The sequence below is a fragment of the Paramormyrops kingsleyae genome, chromosome 9, assembly GCF_048594095.1.
Source record: "Paramormyrops kingsleyae isolate MSU_618 chromosome 9, PKINGS_0.4, whole genome shotgun sequence".
In the NCBI taxonomy this organism is placed as follows: domain Eukaryota; kingdom Metazoa; phylum Chordata; class Actinopteri; order Osteoglossiformes; family Mormyridae; genus Paramormyrops; species Paramormyrops kingsleyae.
In genome coordinates this window covers 27,269,543-27,290,010 of record NC_132805.1, presented here as the reverse complement: position 1 = coordinate 27,290,010, position 20,468 = coordinate 27,269,543, and the positions used below count along the sequence as shown (strand labels likewise).

Sequence of the window (20,468 nt, the reverse complement as noted above, 5' to 3'; positions counted from 1 at the left end):
CGTTACATGTGCATGCGACTGCATTCTCTTGCCAGTGAACTTTACAAACTCTAATGTAGAGCCTTATAATGTCTCTCACGTGACTAAGTATCAGTTTTTGAAAGAAGAATGATCAGTCAGTGACAATGAGAATGATTATCGTTCAGAATTTTGGAGCTCAGGAGCAGGCAAACACTGACATTTTGACAATATAACATTTTGACTCTCAAGGTTACAGTAAAATGATGTTAAATGTACTTTTCATTTTAGTGGCACCGACAAATTCATTAATAGAATTATTTGCTTTTGAAACAAAACTTAATTGTTTTGCAGCTTTACTATAGTGTTGTACTATATGCATAAACTGTTTTCAGATGTGCCCTTATAGTCAGGAGAAAGATGCTTCATGAAATGTGCCGAAGCAGTAGAGAAACACTGTAACCCTATCTTTCCTGTATCAGGCTTTCATTTGGCCTGCTGTGTGATATTTCTCTACATATCTGGGCTTTATTTGTTTGTTTGTTTTAACAGATGCCTGTGAGCTCAAATTCAGGTAACCTGGGCAAAAAATGTGATAAACACAGCTACAACTGAGATATCATCAGGAGCTGATTGGCTTTTATGTCCTGTCTGTAATTCAGTTTCAGGCCTGAAATTCAATATGTTTCTGGAAACGGCGACAGGCGGTAGCAGGTTTATGCTGCTGCACCGGGATGAATGGTGATAATGTGACTGATATCCCAGCCAATAGTGGTCACAGACTGCCGGCTCTTCAAGGGTCAGCAGAGCCAAAATATCACTCAATTAAGGCAACAAACGGATGGCTTTTCTACTGCGGAGCAAAACAAGCATCATATATTTTTCATAAGTACTTCAGAGAGAAAAGGCCCGTCTGTGGCACAAAACTTCCACATCGCCTCAGTCACCATTACGAACCACTGAACCTGCGTCCCAACTCACAACATGCCGTGCTCACCATACCCCAGCCCTACTGTTCCTGCCATGCAGTGAGGCTGGGGGTCTTTGTGGCTGAGGGCTGCTTAGACTCCACCGTGTGGACATGGCAGAAGGTTGCTAAGTGACTGTGCCTATTGGCCTGAGGGTACATATGGCCAAATCACACAATCTGCTGGTCTCAAGCTTAATAATGCTGAATACTGCATATATCTTGCTATCCATAAAGACTTTTGCTCCGATTTGGACAACGGATTTACACACAGGCATAAAAAGGACCGAAAAAAGATTCTCACTTTATTCTTAGCTCTGGTAGAAAGAGAATTGTGGAGAATAAATGCACAACTGATCATCCTGAATAATGCAAAGCTACCAAGGACTGACATAATCCTGGTCAAACTCCATACTTGGGAAGATGTTGTTTACCTTTGTAACTGAATTCACAAGTCAACAAGTCTCTAGAATCTGCAAAGTACACACAGATATGTAAAACCCCAGGAGACACATTCAGGCAATGCTGACACTCTGTCAGGCTGAACCATCGTTCCCAGTCACTGCTCCAGTCACTGCTCTGATGGTCCTTCATTATAGACCATCAATATCCCCTATCCTGTTAACCAAACTATGGATTCAAGTGTGTAATATTAACACACAGAAAACTTTAACCGATCAAAAAAGATACAATTACGCTCTTAAAATATCCCATAATTGTCACCCTTCAGACAACGGGAATGTTATTGGAAAATAAAAGCTGAATGGAACAGAAAGACTACACATTGTTCAGTAGAAAACCTCTCAAAACATTAACTAATTAAGAAAACCTTTTCAAAGCCCCCATATTCCCTAAATTGCTAAGCAGAACAAATTCAAGTAATAATTAAAAGGAATGAAAATGTTGAATTGCTAAATTATGTATTTAATTAGCAGATGCTGTTATCATGGTGCACTCATCCTTTTTCGGTTTGTACAGGAAATTATTTAAGGTACTTCGATCTCCACCTTGCTGAGGATGTAACCTGAAACCTCCTGTTCAAAAGTTAAATGCAGCGCACTTCTTTGTTTGGACATTCTTCATGATTATACTGTGGTTGCTATCTTAACCATGTTTTATGTCTAGGATAAATATTCCACATAGAAATATAATTTCGGATAAGCGGAATAAAATGGATGGATGGAAATATAATTTAACGAAAAATTTACTATTTTTTTTAACTGAGCACAAAACTTCATTGCATCTTTTGAGAGACAACACAGCGACATTCGACAGTAACAAGTCGAATAGCATGCTTCTAATTCATCTGCTTTTGGAAAACAAGAATTGTGTAATTTACTCCAAGTGCCTGAATTTCTGTACACTTTGACACACTAGCCATGCTGAAATTATTTTGAGCAGTATTACATTATCCTGTTAGCTTTTTTTTATCACCAAAGAGACCTGGAAACTCTGTATGGAAAGTGTCTATTTCGCAAGTAAAAATTGGGTTAGGCTCTGGCCTCTTTCCTTAAGAGCATTTACATCATTGTTATGAATGTCTATAAGCTGCCACCCTCACAGTCTCACTTGCAGAACTGATGGAGGACCTTTCGCAAGGACACCACTGCAGTGTCCCACCTGGGACTCAGACTCTCGGTCTTCGAGAGCCGCGGTTTCACCACAATACATGACTGGCCATCAGTTTTTGGAGTAAAACAAGGTTACAAACAACCTTGTTTTACCCCCTGTAAGGCCTACAGAGCTGCTGCTTCGAACAGCATGTCCTTAGCACATTAGATTTGACAAGTGGGAATCGACAGGTAGGCTGGTTTATCTAATATTCATTCTCCTCGCTGCACTTCACCAGGGAAGTAAAACAAAACGGATCGCTTCGATCAGGCCATAATGCGGGCCAACGGCGAGAGCCCTGCATCCTGCTCCGTCACGCCCTGCTAATACAGAATCATTCAGTGTCAGAGTGCTTGTTTTTCACCTCAGAAGAGAATCATCTCGACAAGATTTTCCGAAACACTGCTTATTTCTTCCAGTTAATTGACAAAGGTGCAAGAGCCCATATTTAAATCCATGGAAAGGAAAACGCAGCACAACGGGGAAACTAAATATCCTGGAGGGGAAAACTGGAGACGTGTCTCTGCGGAGTGCAGCACTAATGCAGCTAGCGGTCTGTCTCGGGAACTCTGACCTCAGCACGCCGTCCAAAATAAGGTTATGGGGTGTCTGCCCTCTGGGTGCAGAATCCTATTAATTAGAGTATAAACATCAGCACTGCTCCATGCTTGTCTCCCAAAAGGCAGACAGTGTAACCAAGCACTTTGTAGGCTCTCAGAGGCATTGTAGGCTTGAAGAGGCATTAAGCATTAACCAAAACAAAAAATGAAGGAGACAACTCAAAAAATAATCTAATTGCCAAATGACAAAAGGCACGTATCGCAGCCTACTGGGTTTTCGCTGGCTTAAATCATTCCTCTCGTCCACAGACAATTGTTAATATTTTATCCAAAACAAATTTGCAGCAATTGGAACATCAGGGTAATTCAATAGAGCAGTTTACTTCACGCACTTTGCTTAAATACAAATCGGCAGGTCCCCCTCCCGTGAAATAAACTTGCGGGTTTCAGACCTCGGTCCTCAACCAGCATGCCCCCTGCTGTTCAGAGATTTGACCAATGATATTTATGGCCGGACTCACTATCGTCTATGGAGGAAGCTAAAGCGAATAAATGTGTGTTCCTTATCATAATTCAGTGTAGTTTCGGATGATATTTAATTACTTAATTTATTAATTCCCTCCTTTATCTCTCTGTTTTATAGTGGCCCTTGTCCTTTTCTCTACAGCAGCGCTACTGCCTGCTGCCCACTGTATTGATTGGCTTGAGTCTGCCCATTATATCAAAAGGAAATAAAAGTGCCACTCTAACCCCCCCCCATGGTCACTGCAGAACACATTGCAGGCTGTCAGGCTGCCTTGCCGGTGAGCCGCACCAGGGCCTAGGAGAAGTCAGATGCCTGCGGCTTAGCAGAGCCCTGACAGAGCTGAGAGTCACTACTGGAGATGTTGCATCATCACAGAACCTTCTCTCAGTAGGCTTGAGAAATAAAAATTCATTTCATAGGCGTTGGGGTTTATTTTTTTCCAGCATATTTATCTCTTTATGTTTTTTTTATTCTGCATTATTCTGCATTGCAAAGAGAATTTCCATTTAAAGTTAAATGCTTCAGAGTATATTTAAACTACGTCGTACTGTTGTCAGTTCGTCGGGAAAATGATATGGGTAGGTAACCTTTATAATGATTCTGAATCAGATGTGCAGTTGTGACATAACACATCTATGATTTCCGGTAGTTTATCGTGTTTAATTGATTTTAATCTGTACTTACTTCTAAAATGTAGGATTATTACCAACATGCCAACATTAAATGCAAACTTGGAACCCAAAATTATTCTCCCTGAGGAATTTTTGTTTGTGGATCAGATATATAGCAAATAAAACCTACATTTCATTCGTCTACAATGATGTTTTTTTTCTACTGAAACATATGTAAGCAAGATGAAATTTATCTGAAAGCTGAGTCACCTCTGCTCATGCACCATGTTGCAGACTTGTATACTGTAAGTATATATATATATATACACACACATATATACACATGCATATATACACACACATATATACACATGCATATATACACATGCATATATACACACACATATATATACACATGCATATATACACATGCATATATTCATGCTCACACCCAGGATGTCATACTTTGGACTGAGAATCTGAGACGGCTCCATAATCCCAGGCTAGCATTCAAGGCAGCAATATATACACACACATACACACACACTTATATTAGTGACGTGCTGAATCCAATTGAGTTTCATGAGAAAGGGAGGGTAGATTGTTCTGTGCCTACTGAGGACAAAAATCTGTGCTCTTGTCAATATCATAATCTCTGGGTGGTTATCGAGCAGAGCTAAATGGATCACACAAGTCCTGAAACTCAGGACTCCATAGTATGATCTTTCGTGATAATGAACATGATCTAGAAGCTCAGGTAAGGCCACCCCATTAGTTAATGGGCATTTCCGTGAAGGGTTAACTGTCAGTTAAGATTATCATTCAGAATTTCAAAGTGAGCATTCATCCCATGTGCAGTCTCTCATTACTAGTAAACATTCAGCATTTTCTAGCTAATATGGTCACTTTCCCAATTGTTCTGCATTTGTAATGCCATCCGTAGCTGCTAGGAATGACAGGCACACCAGTCTGATTAAGTAGCAATATTTCCAAACCATCTCGTTATATATAACAATGTCCTCAATTGCTTACTCCATACAGACTGACATTTGTGTATGCTAGGTTGCTTATGTAGCAATATTTTACCTACTCTCTGGTCACGTTGTGACATTCTTGTTTACAGTCCACTTTTTCAAATCATTCCACGTTTTCACGTCCTTATTTATCTGTTACCAGCTATTCACTGCTACTGAGTTGGTTATGCAGTGAATTTCCACAAGCCTCTCTGCAGAAAAACTCTCCATTACACATGAACTTTATACTGCAGCTGCCCCAGACATCACTACAGTTACTTGGTCCCAACTGCACAATTGCCTCATTTAGAAGGCCGTGAGTCTTGTGCATCCATTTATCTGACTTTTCATTCCACATGTCCCCGTCCTATTGCCAGTCCCAGCTGTCATGGCCACTGGAACAACAGCAGGGCCCTGGAGAATGAAAATAAAGCTTCCCGGCAGACGTGAACATGGCCATCTTTGAGACGAGTGACAGCCAGAAGAATGCTCCAAGGCGCTTGGGTCCATCTCAAATGTGGACACCGCTGCACTGAGTGGGCTCCTAAAATGACAGGCAGACAGACTTGAAGGTCCTTACCGCCTTGGCTAACCACAAAAAAACGCATTCTTATGCATCCTGACTTCTTTTTATCTCCAATCCATAATTAATCTTTATTACCCATATGTAATACCCAGCTATTATAATGCGTAAAGTTATATGCATCTAGGATTTTGGGTTCTGACATGCAGAATAAATACACATTACATTAAACCTTGTGTCCTACACTGCTGTACACTTAGATGTATTGTACCTATTATAATATATAATATATTGCTTTTTTAAATAATAGCACAGTCAGTGAATCTGCCAGAACAAGCAGTTCACTGTATATTGTATGAGTACGACTCTACTTTAAAATTTGAACTTTGATGCCCCTCTGTGTCCCCTTCACGACCCTGAACCACAATGAGTAGTCTAGAAGATGGATGGATGGATGGATGGATGGATGGATATTACCATAAATATCATGCATCCCCAGGGCACTGTCATTCAGCCCCATTCAGGTTCTTTCCGCTCCCCCAGGTGTCCCCTCGCCGCGTCTTCGTTGTGCATGATCTGCCATCGTGCGACTCATAGTGCCATCACTGGCTCTCACACTGAGGCCGATCGGGACCGGGGATGACAGGGCAAGTGGATAATGGCTGACTTACAGTACTGCCATGGCACGGGACAGCCCCCCCCCCCCCCCCCCACCAAGTTCAGCAAGTTATGCATTAAATTCCACAGGGGGAAGAATGAAGCACTGACAGTTTGGTGTTGAGGCCGAGTAAAAATACGACATAAGTTTCCGGATTTGCCCTGCTGGTGCATGTACACGAGTTCTAAAAAGGTTTTCACCCACACAGACACACAGTTTCCTCCTTCCCGAGGGTTTTATATATTAACCTCAAAAAGAGCCCACTCAGCCTGCTATGCCATCTCTTCATTCTTAGTTCCACAGACAGCACTTTTTGTTATCAGACAGTGGTTATCAATAATGTTATTCATCACAATACATGCCCACATGTTCATAAACACACTAGTTTCACTTCTGCCATTTCCATCTGTTTGGTTTTCTGTGCAAGTACTGGAATCTTTTTCTATCCTTTTGTCTTTATACAGGTTCATATATGAGGACCTACATATAGGAAACTAGGACATTGGTATATGTGACTCTCAGACCACTCGATTAAATGCTGAATAAGGAAAATACCCTCAAGAACCTCCTGCTTCAAGGTACAACGGAAAAACCGCAACATAAAGCAGCTGCACACAGGAAACAAAAGGCTTGCAGAGTGCTGCACTGTAAATGGCTATCATTAAACTTATTGACTTCGTTATCCTAACATGTATCAATCACCATCAAGGGAGCTTTTAATTATAACCTTCGTGTCTATCTTCTCTTTGATTGTTCCGCAGAGGCAATTAGAGAAAGGCTTTCCATGGGCCCGTACAGACATATTTTAACAAACGTAAGCTTCAGGTAATAGCATGAGTGTTTATGCCAAACGTTTTTATGCTTTTGTACTGTGATAGGTAGGTCAACTTTACAGGCACCTACATGCATGCGTGCTTTATGTACAGATCACACATACAGTTGTAAAATCTCACAATTGATGGAATAAAATCCAGCTGTTTGAACTGGCCATTATTAACCTGCCATATTATTGATTTCTTTAGTACAGAAATATATTAGGTTTCTTCAAAGATGTGCATTAGGACACAGACTGAACTGAACCTCCTGTTCGCTCATGATCTTTTAGATTCATGGGGCTGCAAATGAGATATTGATGCAGACACAGCTCTGTCATATAAAGTGGCTGCAGAAACCATCTCAACGTGAATCAGATAATGCTGTTGGTTTGTGGTTCTGACTATGATAAATAGAACCCTATAAGTAACAATGAAATGGGACAATCTCTACGAACTGCATTTTTCTTCAGCATGTGTTCGTCTTAGGGCACAAGCTGCTAACTGCCCATAACGAAGAAAAGGGCAACAAGATCAATGCGAAAGTCCATATGAAAGCCGGCTGCAAGGTGCACTGTGTGAGGTGCCCAATCACAGCCAGTATGCAAACGCTCATGTTCTGCAGAGCTGGAAGAGCGCAGTCTGCATGTCTTCAGCGAGCGAAGGCAAGTGCAAAGGATGAATTCTTAATTCCTACATCATATGGAGCAGAGATTTTTTAGTAGGAAGCATCAGAAGGAAACTTAGACAGTTGCCCTATTCAGCATGTGGAATTTGTTCAGCACGCTGTGAGAAATAAATGCTGCCTGATATTTATTTTTATGCACACCATGTAGCTGGGATAGTGTCACATTTCTATGAACTAGCTATGAGTGAAACGTGAAAATTTTAAGCAGCTTAGATGCGATTTAAATATATTTACTGTGAGCATGCTGGCAGCAGGCCGGGACACAAGCAGCAGTGCTAAACTCGATTTGAGAGTGAAAGCTGATAATTCAGTCTGGCAGCACCCAGGCAAATAAAGTCAATTATAATAATCATTTTAAATTCCTTCATCTCCAACCCCCATGTCCTTCAGAAAACTGCGGGGCAGATAAAACTAAAGGAATAAAGATAAAACACAGGGAACAAGAAGAAATTGTAAGCAAATATTAAGAGCGATTCAAACATTTCAATTATAGTGTAATGTGGAATGTTCTCCCTGTTAAATATCGCTATATATAACCCTTCGTATAAAATATGCACCCGTGTCCCTGTTTTGACAGCCGTTCCTGTGTCTCACACTTCTGACACCCCACCAAGGGAAATTCTTACCGTAAACAGCTAGGGGAGTCCTATTCGTGTGAAGATCGTCTAATGTTAATCATGAGTCCATAGTGGGACGATGGTGAGAGCACACCTTGACCTACAGTTCATTGCACAGAACAGCTCACTAATTCTCAGGTCTCTGCGAAAGGGAGAGATTCTGCATGATGAGGCCACAAGTACACACGTAGTTAGCAGTTTGCACGTGGATCTTTTTTTATATCCTTAATGTCCCTGGGTAAATCAAATGCCCTTTTCAACGTCTGTCCTTCCAAATACAGTTCCTCCATAAAAGCCCCATTTACAATTAAGTGGACAGACCTCTGCCAATTTAGATATTAGCTATGTGCACTACACATTAATCACGCCGTCCTCAAGCCGGTCATTGAACCTTCCGGAAAGATTTATGCCTGTTAAAGAGGGGCATTAAAACTGCAACAAAAGCAGCAACTTCTCAGCTTGTGCAACCGGAATGCTGAGCTGCGTGTCAAGACACCCATTTCACTCTGTAGGCCAATCATCCTAATGAAATCTCCTCCTAAGTTACTTGTCCACAGATGACCACCAGCATTTTCAATTGTCTTTTTACAGCTTTGGCCTGTTAGAAGGTTGTAAGGAGAGTTGGCCGACTACTCCCTCAAAATGATAAAATTAGAAAAAGACATAACAAATCCCAGCATATTTAAAAGCCCTTAATGCACATCATTCCTCTTCTCTGGAATATACTGTAACGTTCTACAAGCAATATAAAATGAAATCGTGAAATAATGCTTTATTCGCCATTTGCAGAAGTATGAGCACAGGTACATACACACACACATATACAGTATATCCCATCTCACTCTCCTTTAAGATGCACACACACACAGAGACACACACACAGGTGAGAGTGAAGCTTGGGCTCCAAGCACAGGGTCAGCCAGTTAGTCGCCATCCCTGGATATTTTTAATAGCCTTAATAATGTGACCCTCCCTCCCAAATAAAATTTGAGTGTTTGTTACATACTCCTTGTGTCCATTGAAAGATGACCTGTTTGGAAGTTAAAGATCCCTGGCTGTTGATAAAACCGTTTTACAGTATGGATTCAGCCTCATATAACGTGAACCTGGACTTGCCTCACAACACAACGTGTTATAGGCTTGAGCGCAGCTGCCGGAGGAAGAACAGGTTGACTCTATCCATCTCTTTTTCACATCTAACAATACAGAGTGCTTTTTCCCCCGACCCCTGTAAAATCCCAGCCCGGGCTGTTAATGCTCCCCCTCTGAGCTCTGTTGACTCTGTATCTTCCTAAGCCCTGTACAACCTCATTCCCGATAAACCTACGATTCCTCCCCGTATCACATGCTCCACTCCATTTGCCATCCTGACCAGGGCAGTTCTTACAATATCCATCCATCCTTTTTCTGTACTCCTAATCCAGGACGGGGTCACGGTGAGCTTGGGACAAATCCCAGGAGGCAGAGGGCACAGGGCAGGGGCCAACCCCAGCCAGATGCCAGTCCGTTGCAGTGCACACACTCACAGTCACACATCATGCTCAAGTTCAGAGTCGCTAATTCAATGCATGTTCTGGGGCTGCAGATGAGCTTGCAGCAACCGTGCGAACCCCAGGAGAGCAATCACCTTTCACGCGGAGCGCCCCGGGTGGGAATCAAACGCCTGTGGCCTGAGACGCCCAAACGTTCAGCCAATAAGCAGCCTCCATAAAGGACAGAGCACAAGCTTCTGCTTCACAGCTTTAACCATCATTAAGGCTGCATCCTGGAGCTGGTTAGGAATTCTGCAAGAAAGGCAGTGCAGCATGCTTCGAAAAATTCATTTCACAACTTTACACCTTAACATGATACTCAATTACTTTGCTTAAGTCGCTCGATCTTGAATTGTGCTCGGCTGAGTTTCCCTGCAGATTAATTTTAATTAAATCATGAATATTAATGATTTAAAGAGATATTTACTGGGAAAAGATCTGGAAATTAAATTTGCTTTCTCATAAGTAGAGCTGACAGTCTTTTGGAACAGAATGATGCAAGACAAAGACAGAAAGGGTAAAATGGATGCTTTTTTATTCATATCCCTATATGGCATCAACTGTAGAATCAGAACACCAGCCATTTCCGATGGCATGAGAAATAAAAGCCGCGTTTTTCTACACCTTAATTAAGATATCAGTTTAGTTATTTATTAAGTACATTCCACAGAAGAAAAACATAACTTGTGGCTTCTGCAGTCAGTCTAGATATCTGATCCTTTTCATGTTTAGTTTATTACAGCATACGACCTGTTCCATGTAGGGCCGGTGTGGGTGTGGCTTTTGGGATGACCTCTGAACCAGCCAATAACAGTGGGTCCCCAGGACTGGAGTTGAGAACCACTGCTTAATTATTGGCTGATGGAGAGGGTAACCCAAAAACCCGCACCCACACCGGCTCGCCATGGAACAGGTTCACCACTCCTGGTGTAAAGGCTATCCCTCCTCACAAAAAAGTCATAAAAGTCTTGCAGAACAACTTGGACAATTATTCTCAAGGGAAGGTGTGTAAGTATGAAAAAATCCCCTATAATTCTTGATTCTGTATTTAACATGCAAAGTCTATCTCTCTGTTTTCTGACCAGGTGTGAGAGATGTGCGATTTACAGGTTCCTGTCTAAAATTCACACAAGCCATAAACAAACAAACAGACAGATACAGACATTAGATAGATAGATAGATAGATAGATAGATAGATAGATAGATAGATAGATAGATAGATAGATAGATAGATAGATAGATAGATAGATAGATAGATAGATGCATGGGTGGATGAATAAACAAATGAATGAATGAATGAATGAATAAATAAATAAATGCCCGCATACATACTCTAAATGGGCAGTTAAGGTATTAACTCAATGAAATGCATCACTGGACAATCCAATTAACAATGGAATGAACAAAGTACAGTTTGGAGCAACAGGAATATTTCATCCGCAGTGTAATCTAATTGGAGTGAGACAGATAAGATAGGGGTCAGGACAGAGATTGAGGGTGGACCGGTATGGCTGGGCCCTGCAGTGCCCCCTACAGCCCGCCTTGAGCACTGCACTGCGAGCCAGGCCTTCACACAGGCCACTCTGGGGTATTATTGCCATGGGTGAAGAGCAGGTTTCTAAGAATATGGCTTGCAACCATTTAAAGAAGTAGATTTTTTTTCCACAATTAATGATGGGGGGGAAATGCTAATAAAAGCAAGCTGGCAAAGACCTGTCAGTGTGTCTGCCAGTGTTACCGTTTGAAGAGGCCCAGTTTGACAGAATAGATGCACTGGTTTGGGATTTCACTTCAAGCCAGGCTTTGCACAATAAGCCCTTTCCTGCCTTTGGGGACACTTCTGCCATCCGATTCACAGAAGTGCTGCTTGTGACCAGTCCCTTTAATGCATTTTCTTATTACAACAATACAAAAGAAAATCATAATGATTCCTATTTTCCTGATCTAATAACAAACATATTTACAAAAAGCATCCATCAGGCAGCATCAATAAAGACAGAGTTTATGGTTTTAATTAATATTTGTATCCAAAACTTCATTCTTGTTCCTGCAATGTGTTGTTTATATAAATTATATAAATTTATATTAGAATGTTCAAACGGAATCCAGATAAAACACTGCTTCCACAGCCCACTGTCCTTTATATCAGACTGACTTCACTAGTACAGCATATTAAATGTGCAAATACAGCTCTGGAAAAAATTAAGAGACCACTGCACACTTTTTTGCTTCACTCATTTCTCAACTTATGGATGTGCGTCTGTGAATAAATTATTTTATTGTTCTGTTTCTCATTAATGAAGGGCTGCTTCCTTGCTTTATGGGGCTTCAGTCCAGCTTCTAGGAGCCTGATATGCAGTGTCTTTTAGCAGTGCACTTCACACCTGTATTTAATGTTTCCTTTTGAAGGTCACTCGATGTCATCCTACGATTCATGAGAATCTGTCAGATAAGTTGACGGCCATCTCTATCATTAAGAAAGTTGCTTCTGCCCTCTACCTGGCTGGTTTCTGGTCGTTCCCAGTGTCTCCTGCTTTATCTTATTCTTGTGTGCTGCTGTCTTAGAAATCTTGGAAACTGGAAGCAACCTGCTGCTCAGCGCAGCCTTCAGCCAGCAGAACCATGATTAAACCAGGATTTAACAATGCGGATTTTTAAAAAATAAAGAGTCGCCTCTTAAGATCTCCCAGAGCTGTATAACAAGATTCTTAATATGGATAAAGGAACGGGTTCCTGTAGTAAGATAAGAATATTGAGAAAGTACAAGAATATCATTTTTTTTGTAATATTCCACATGCATTTGATGCTTAAGTTAAAATTCAACCGTGGGATACATGCCTATTATCTGCCTGGGTAAACAGAGGCGCCTGCATAGCTGCAGAGAGACACATTCAAAGCAAAGTTGTTTTACTGTAAGCTACTGTTACATGTCTGTGGGGTGTTGGGCGTTTTGGAACCTGCTGGGACACTGAGGAAAAAGGCTGAAGATGTCTCAGATTGTATCTGCATCTGCAGCGCTCGGAGGTGCTGCCCCGCCCCCACTGTGCGAGTGGCATAAGTGGATCAGTACAGCGCCGTGGGCGTCTGAGGCCAGCCTGCTCCACCACTGTCACTTTGCCGGAAACTCAATGGCAGATGACCAAGGGGTCAAAAGTTCACTGTGGGAATAAACACATGGCCCCCTGACCCTGGGCAACAAGCTCTGGATGCTTTATCGGCCAACTGGTGAGGTTTTTTTTTTTTTTTTATCCTGACCAGTCTCATTATATCAGCCTCACATGATAAATACTATATCAAGAATATGAATTTGAAGAAGTTAAATCATAACCCTAATCTGCCCATCGCCATAAGCATGAGAAAAAAATAGATCTGTACACGAAGATGACCACCACTCCATAGCAATGAAAATCTGCTATATTAGTCCGTGATTAGAAATAGTAAAAAGTCAATGAATGCCATCTGTTTTAATTGGAACAGAACAGACCCATATATCCATAAGCTCAGATATAAAATCTCATGGCTGTAATGCTGAAAATAAAATTAACTGGTCTCGAATCAGCAGGTTATGTTACTTTTGAATAACTATCAAAATTAAGGCAGGACATTTCTGCAAAACCAAAAGGAGACTCGCGCTGCCGGTCCACATCCAAGGTAAACAGAAGCTGCAGAAACCATACGAGCTTGTACAGTGGCTATATATCACCGTCTGCTACTGCTTATCCCCAAAGGTGTCTGATAATAATGATATTAGCACATTCAGGTAGCATGATGGTATGCTAAACACGTACAGGTAGCATGGTGGCATGCTAAATCACATACAGATAGCATGGTGGTATGCTAAATCAGATACAGGTAGCATGGTGGCATGCTAAATCACATACAGGTAGAATGGTGGTATGCTAAATCACATACAGGTAGAATGGTGGCATGCTAAATCACATACAGGTAGCATGGTGGTATGCTAAACACGTACAGGTAGCATGGTGGCATGCTAAATCACATACAGGTAGAATGGTGGTATGCTAAATCAGATACAGGTAGCATGGTGGCATGCTAAATCATGTACAGGTAGCATGGTGGTATGCTAAACACGTACAGGTAGCATGGTGGCATGCTAAATCACATACAGGTAGAATGGTGGTATGCTAAATCAGATACAGGTAGCATGGTGGCATGCTAAATCATGTACAGGTAGCATGGTGGTATGCTAAACACATACAGGTAGCATGGTGATATGTTAAATGGGCTCCTTTTGAACTAGGAACTGCTAACATGTGATGAGAAGCAAGTACTTTGGCTTATTTAATAAAGCCTTGTTTGTTACCTAACAACTTCCACTCAATGATTCACTAATCTAGGCATTGTTTTTAAACAAAAGCTACTTACTCACAAGCAATTCAAAGAAAAACGCATACAGTGAGGTTCTTTGTGTGCTATGACTGTAATTTAAAGCCGTCTTTTCTTCTTTGAGACAATGGTAACATCGATCTGGAAGTGGACGTATCAAGCTCTTCTCAGGTAACCAACAGTGTCATCCACAACTGTAATTTGAACTGGAAGAGTGTCACTACAAAAGGATTAAATTAAATGTTTTGAGTTTAGATACTTATCTTAGTTATAAGATGTCCGGAGTGAGAGCATTGCAGTGTTTGACATAACTCATTCAATTGCTTATCAAAATGTTATCATATCTTTCAGCAGCTTTGCCGACAAAGTGAAAATCAGTCAATCAGAAAATACCCGCATCATTTTGCATTCTTGCTAAAAAATAAAAATCAATTGAGCACCAGCCACTAATTTAATTTCGAGTTTAAAGAGCACGAATATGGTTATGATGCTGTCTCACATTGGGCCTGTGACAGTGCTCCCCCCCCCCCCCCCCCCGCACCATTAAACACAGACCTCAGAACATTCTCACCATCCTCAGCAGGCTAACATCATGGTCATGATCGCACCACATGACTGGGTTCAGCTTCAGGTTCCTGGTTCTACCAAAATAATGCAAGGATGGCCCAGGATTTATGCAGGAGAGCTGAGGATGTTATCATGTTACACTTGGATGGGGCCACATTTCCCCCCTTTATTAATACATTATATGAACAAAAGCACTGGGACATCCATAGCAATTACAGGAATTGGCCACATATGCCACACCCACTGCTGACATACAGGTGTATAATTAAGCACAGAACCAGGCAATCTCCAGCATCAAACAATGGCAGCAGAATGGGTGGTCATACAGAAGATGTTATTCGACCTAGCACTGTCGTCGGACACCTTTCCAACAAGTCGAGTCTCCACATTTCAGTCCTGCGAGAGCCGCCCTGGTCAACTGCAAGCTGAGTGATCGTGAAGGTCAAAATGTCTGAGAGCAAGTTGTGAAGCGTTTGGCCACACAAGCTCACAGAAAGGGAGCGGATCACCCAACATCAATACCCAACCTGAACTGCAGCAAATCTCACCAGCAATGTTCCAACGTCTAATGGAGAGCCTTCCCAGAAGAGTACAGGCTGTTATAGCAACTAAGGGTCAGTCAACTTCATATTAATACCCATTGATTCTGAGTGAGATGCTGGACAGGATGGTGTCCCAATACGTTTGTCCTTATAGTGTATATAATGTGCCAATCAGTGCTGGGATGTTTCTGTGAGCAGTATAAGGCAGAGGCAGATCCTGCACAGATAGCCAAACTGGCAACACAACACTGGTTCTCCTTATTCACAGCAGATCTGTGGCTCTCCAGTTTTTAAAGGTATAAGGTTACTTGTGTCTCTTCCTTCAAATATTCAGACACATCATCTTTTCACAGAGAAGCTGTCTCTTGTGTCACTGTATATACAGACATAGTGTTACAGCGAAATACTCCATACATTCTTCATTTTGATGGAATACATACAAAGTCTAATTTTATATTGTGACGTAATTTATATGTAGTTAACGAACTTCCGTAAACAGAAAATAAAGCACACATACACATATGCGTGTGTGCATGTGTTTCTAGAACAATACAACCATGTATAATTGTAGGTAGCATCTAACGTCACATTAAAATCCCAGTTAATAGCATCTTATTGTTCTTATTTGGAGTATCAAATAGGTTAGCGGTGACCATAATCTATAAGTAACTGCTCGGTAGTTTAAATTTCATAAAGGTACTAAGCAAATTCAATTAAATCAAGTAATAATAATAATAATAATTCTTATTATTATTATTATTGTTGTTGTTGTTGTTAGAAATGTACACTTCCCTAACGGAACCTTTATCTAGTGTATATTACATGTTGTCTAGTGTCATACAGTATAGTATTTAGTTTGCTGCAAAGCCAGGACGCAAATAGCCTGATTATTTCCATGAAACATTGTGTCACAGTCCTAATCCACCTGTACACATTGGATTACAATCCATCGCCCTTCCGCCAAAAAGAAATCTATAGCCTACTCTAAACCACGCTGATCTCTAAAATCTAAGCGTTTCCGATACCGATGCTACGACGTCTGCAGATGAAAGGACCAGGCTGAATATGTCTGAAGTTCCTGAGGTGAGCGATCTCCGTCCAAGTAGTAGGCTACTGGTAGTACTGGGGGCAGGAGAGCTCCCCGTCACTCTGAGCAGGATAGATATTAGAAAATGGATGGATGGAGGGATGGATGGAAACAAGAAAGAATTTACTTCACCAATGAACTGGCGTCAAATACTAGGGCAGTCTGTGACTTGTAGACTTCCACTGAAAAGCGTAAAGCTTGCGGTCTACGATTCGGTATAGTAAGTCAGGCATTAAAAACATATAATTCCTCAATATACTACTTTTTAAATTAATTTAAAAATCCAAATGAACGTTTTAGCATACACGTACATGACAAGGTTTATCTTGTTCTATCCCGGTGTTGTCGATGCTTCCCACCTCCATTTCCAGCCGCTTTTGCAAGACGCAAAGAGTGCTGAAGTTAACGAGGAATGATAATAGTAAAGAAAAAGCCCTGGTCGTTGCCATAGTGCCAGCTAGTGTGGATGCGACCTGCCTTACAAACAGGGCTTCGTGCGATTAGTAATATGTGTCTCTGGCAGCAGTTTGATCATCAGCCATTCGTATAAGCACGCCATTGTGGAATACTGTAAACGGGAGATGTCGTATCACCGAACACTGAAAACCGCGATACCCTAACGGAGCGCGACGGTGAAAGGCGATTAACTGAAATCACATCGAAGCAATACAGCGCTCGGCAAACGCCACACGCCTTTCCGGCGAAAACTGCTGATAGGATGTAATAATTGATTAGCGTCTATGGACGGCTAATCACGTTGGCCTACCATGTCCATAAATGAATGCGGCACCAGGAGAGATTCTCAAACTGCGTTTGGAGTGAACAAACAAGAAGTGCAGCCGCTTGATACTCCCAGGTATTTTTTTCCAATTCGCATGATTCTGTTAAATGTAAAACTGATGAGAACAATGCATGCCATGCAATGGTTGCTAATGGCAACGTAGCGAGAGCAACCAATGAATGCGAGACAAGGCTTAAGTCATAAGAAATCAGTCTTTTCATCACTAACTACTTCTGACTTTTAAATGTCGGCATGCACTTTTAAAGTTATATGTTCACACATGCTTAGTTCAGGTAGGTATGTCTGAGGCCGGTTAATAATTACATAACGCAGGCCTATGTCCATCAGTTCATAACGGTGAATATACAGCATGAAAGGCATAGTCTACCTAATAACAATAGACGAAGGACACGTAGTCCTGGGAATTATACAAGAAGCAGATTTAGATCATATGAATTATTGAGTTTTGCGCAACAAAGAATCAACAGGATAGGAAATTCACACAGATAAACAAGCTACACAAACACATGCAGAATCTCACATGCCACTGGCATTAAAATGTTCAAGTAATTTAACAGTGAAAGTTTCCCAGGTTACAGGTCATGGGTGCCTTTAATGCTTGACAGGGACCGCGTGATCCGCACGCTTCTTCCAAGATTACCTATCTAACTCCAGAGACAAACATATACCTTCCACAAAAGCCCTGCCTTTCTCTAAATGGCAAAACTGTAAGGAGTGCAACTTCGTTTCATTAATCAAAATCATTTTAATTCAAACCCGTAATGCTATTTCAACATTTTTGTCTGTTAGTTTGGGAATTTGATCATTTTAATCGACAACTGCTCGGAGCCTATGCAATATGTAATTTCATTTGCAGTTACATGCATGTAACAGGGGGAATTAATGAAGAAATATTGATGTTTCATAACATTTTCTCAAAGTTATCTGATTCATTAGGTGACTTTAGTAAAATGATTTATTTTCCTTGTGGTATGTAAAATACAAAGTATTGGTGAGAGGCAAGCAGAGTTGTGTTTTAACGTTCATTTCTGTAATTTAGAAGAAAAAGAATAATGAATAGTTAAAACAAACCCTGGCATAAAACTAAACGGAATTAGATAGATAGATAGATAGATAGATAGATAGATAGATAGATAGATAGATAGATAGATAGATAGATAATTGTTTCGGTTGGATGGTTGGCTGGTTGGGTGATAGCAGACCGTACGTGTGTGTTTAGTAACTTCAGAATTTCCACCATGTGTTCTCAGGCTACCTCTACACGACAGAATCTAGTGTTTTCTTAATTTTAACTAATATTTCTTACATATTATTTCTTGATTTATTCACATGATAGTGAACGACAGTACACCTGTAGCTTAAATCTGGCCGCCTCCGTTACGCGAGTTGATATTAGACAGAAAAAACGAGGGTACTGATGGGGTCACGGCAACACGTAGAACGGGAAGTGCAGCCGTAGCTATGGCGTCCAAAATAACTTAAGCACATAGGAGAAGAAACTGTTGAACGCCACGATAAAAATACATTTTGATGTACATGATTAATTTGTGAAGAAAAATGTTCTTACCAAATCTTAAAACATGCGGCATCCCCCGAGAATATCCCACACATAGTAATAGCAGCAGAGAAAACCTAACGGTGCACCTGAAGCTCACATTAGTTATCAATGGGGAGGTAATCTTCATGGTGTTTGTATAATGCACAGTGTTCATTCCTCGTATCGTTAGATTCCCCGAAATTCTTCTGTTGACGTTAAGCAGGGTTACGGCCCAGGCGCAGGATCACGGCATGGTCACTTAGAGATGAGGGCATATGCTTCCCAAATCCATTAGCAATCCCTGCATGTCCCCTCTCTCACTGCGCCAAGAAACAGCCTTCCGATTCAAGGAACGGCGGGGCATCCATGTTAGACTGTGCAAATCCGAAAGAAATCCATACGCGGGGGGTCTGAAAAAAGAAGGGAAGAGAAGCGTTAAATATCCAGACTGGACCGCCACGAAGAGGGGGAGCGCGCAAAGGCAGAATCGCAGGATCAACCTATAAGGCAGCTAGTTGTCTGCGCTCCCCTTCTACTGCACTGCTGCACAGCTTCTGACGTAGAGCCAAGATCAGTGGGCGCGCGAGAGAGAGCAAGCGCGAGGAGAGTTTCCTTTTCTGCTCGTGCCACTGACCACAGAGCGCTCCCGATCCCATGTTATCCATGCAACTATCCTTCAGTGTTGCGCCCTAGTACAGGATGCAACGTTTCTATAATTAGAATTTTCCTGTAGCGGGGGAGGGGGCATGCCTTTGGTGCTATAAATATTCATCTTCGAATGTCCACAATATGCAAAGACAGTTAGGAATTTCACACGTTTCATTTTCTGATAATGTATATCCATAAAGCAGCAATGCTTGTGGTTGTCATAGTTAGAGACTTGTAAAATAGCCATATATTAACTATATCACACCCATACTCAGTCGGAAAATTGAAAGTCACCCAGAAAGACTTGGGCGATCCAGAGGACCAATTCATTTACAGCCTTATTGATCCACAGCGGGTAAAGCGCGTTGTGTACATTTCGACGGAGATTATAACACAACTCAGTGTTTCTATAAATACTGAACCTGAAAACAATAAGCTAATTAATATTAGTGTCATTAGTAGCAGAAACAGAAGTGATACTTTTGTAATATTTTCCCGGAACATATTTAAATAAATAACAATTCTCATTATAATGTTAAGGGGGGAAAAAAAATGAAAAAGATGCAGATCGCAGAAATGCGTATTTGCGATGTGATTTGTAACTGTGTAGCGGACAGGTGTAATTGAAGGATGTGAGACCCGTTAATGAACTTCATTTCTTCCACTGGTTGTTTTTACTGATTTCCTTTTCTTTAGGTTGTGATAACTTCATCTGGAAAATTATCTAAGGGTGAATTATTCAAAACTACTACAACGTTGGCAGAATTCACATTATTGTGCTTTATTCACATAATGCCTTATATTTTTCCAACGTCTGTAGCTTTGAAAAGAACATCAAATGTATAGTAACTTAGCGCAATTA

General features: G+C 41.2%; 1 protein-coding gene across 1 annotated transcript in view; it reads right to left on the bottom strand.

Annotated features, from left to right (window-relative positions):
- grik2 (glutamate receptor, ionotropic, kainate 2) overlaps positions 1-19,248 on the bottom strand; it is a 144,685-nt gene extending 125,437 nt beyond the window's left edge. The window contains 2 exon segments of the mRNA XM_023806230.2: positions 18,989-19,179; positions 19,181-19,248. Coding sequence (XP_023661998.2) covers positions 18,989-19,179; positions 19,181-19,233 — 244 coding nt within the window. The 5' untranslated portion in view covers positions 19,234-19,248.
- Positions 19,249-20,468: the final 1,220 nt, after the last annotated feature.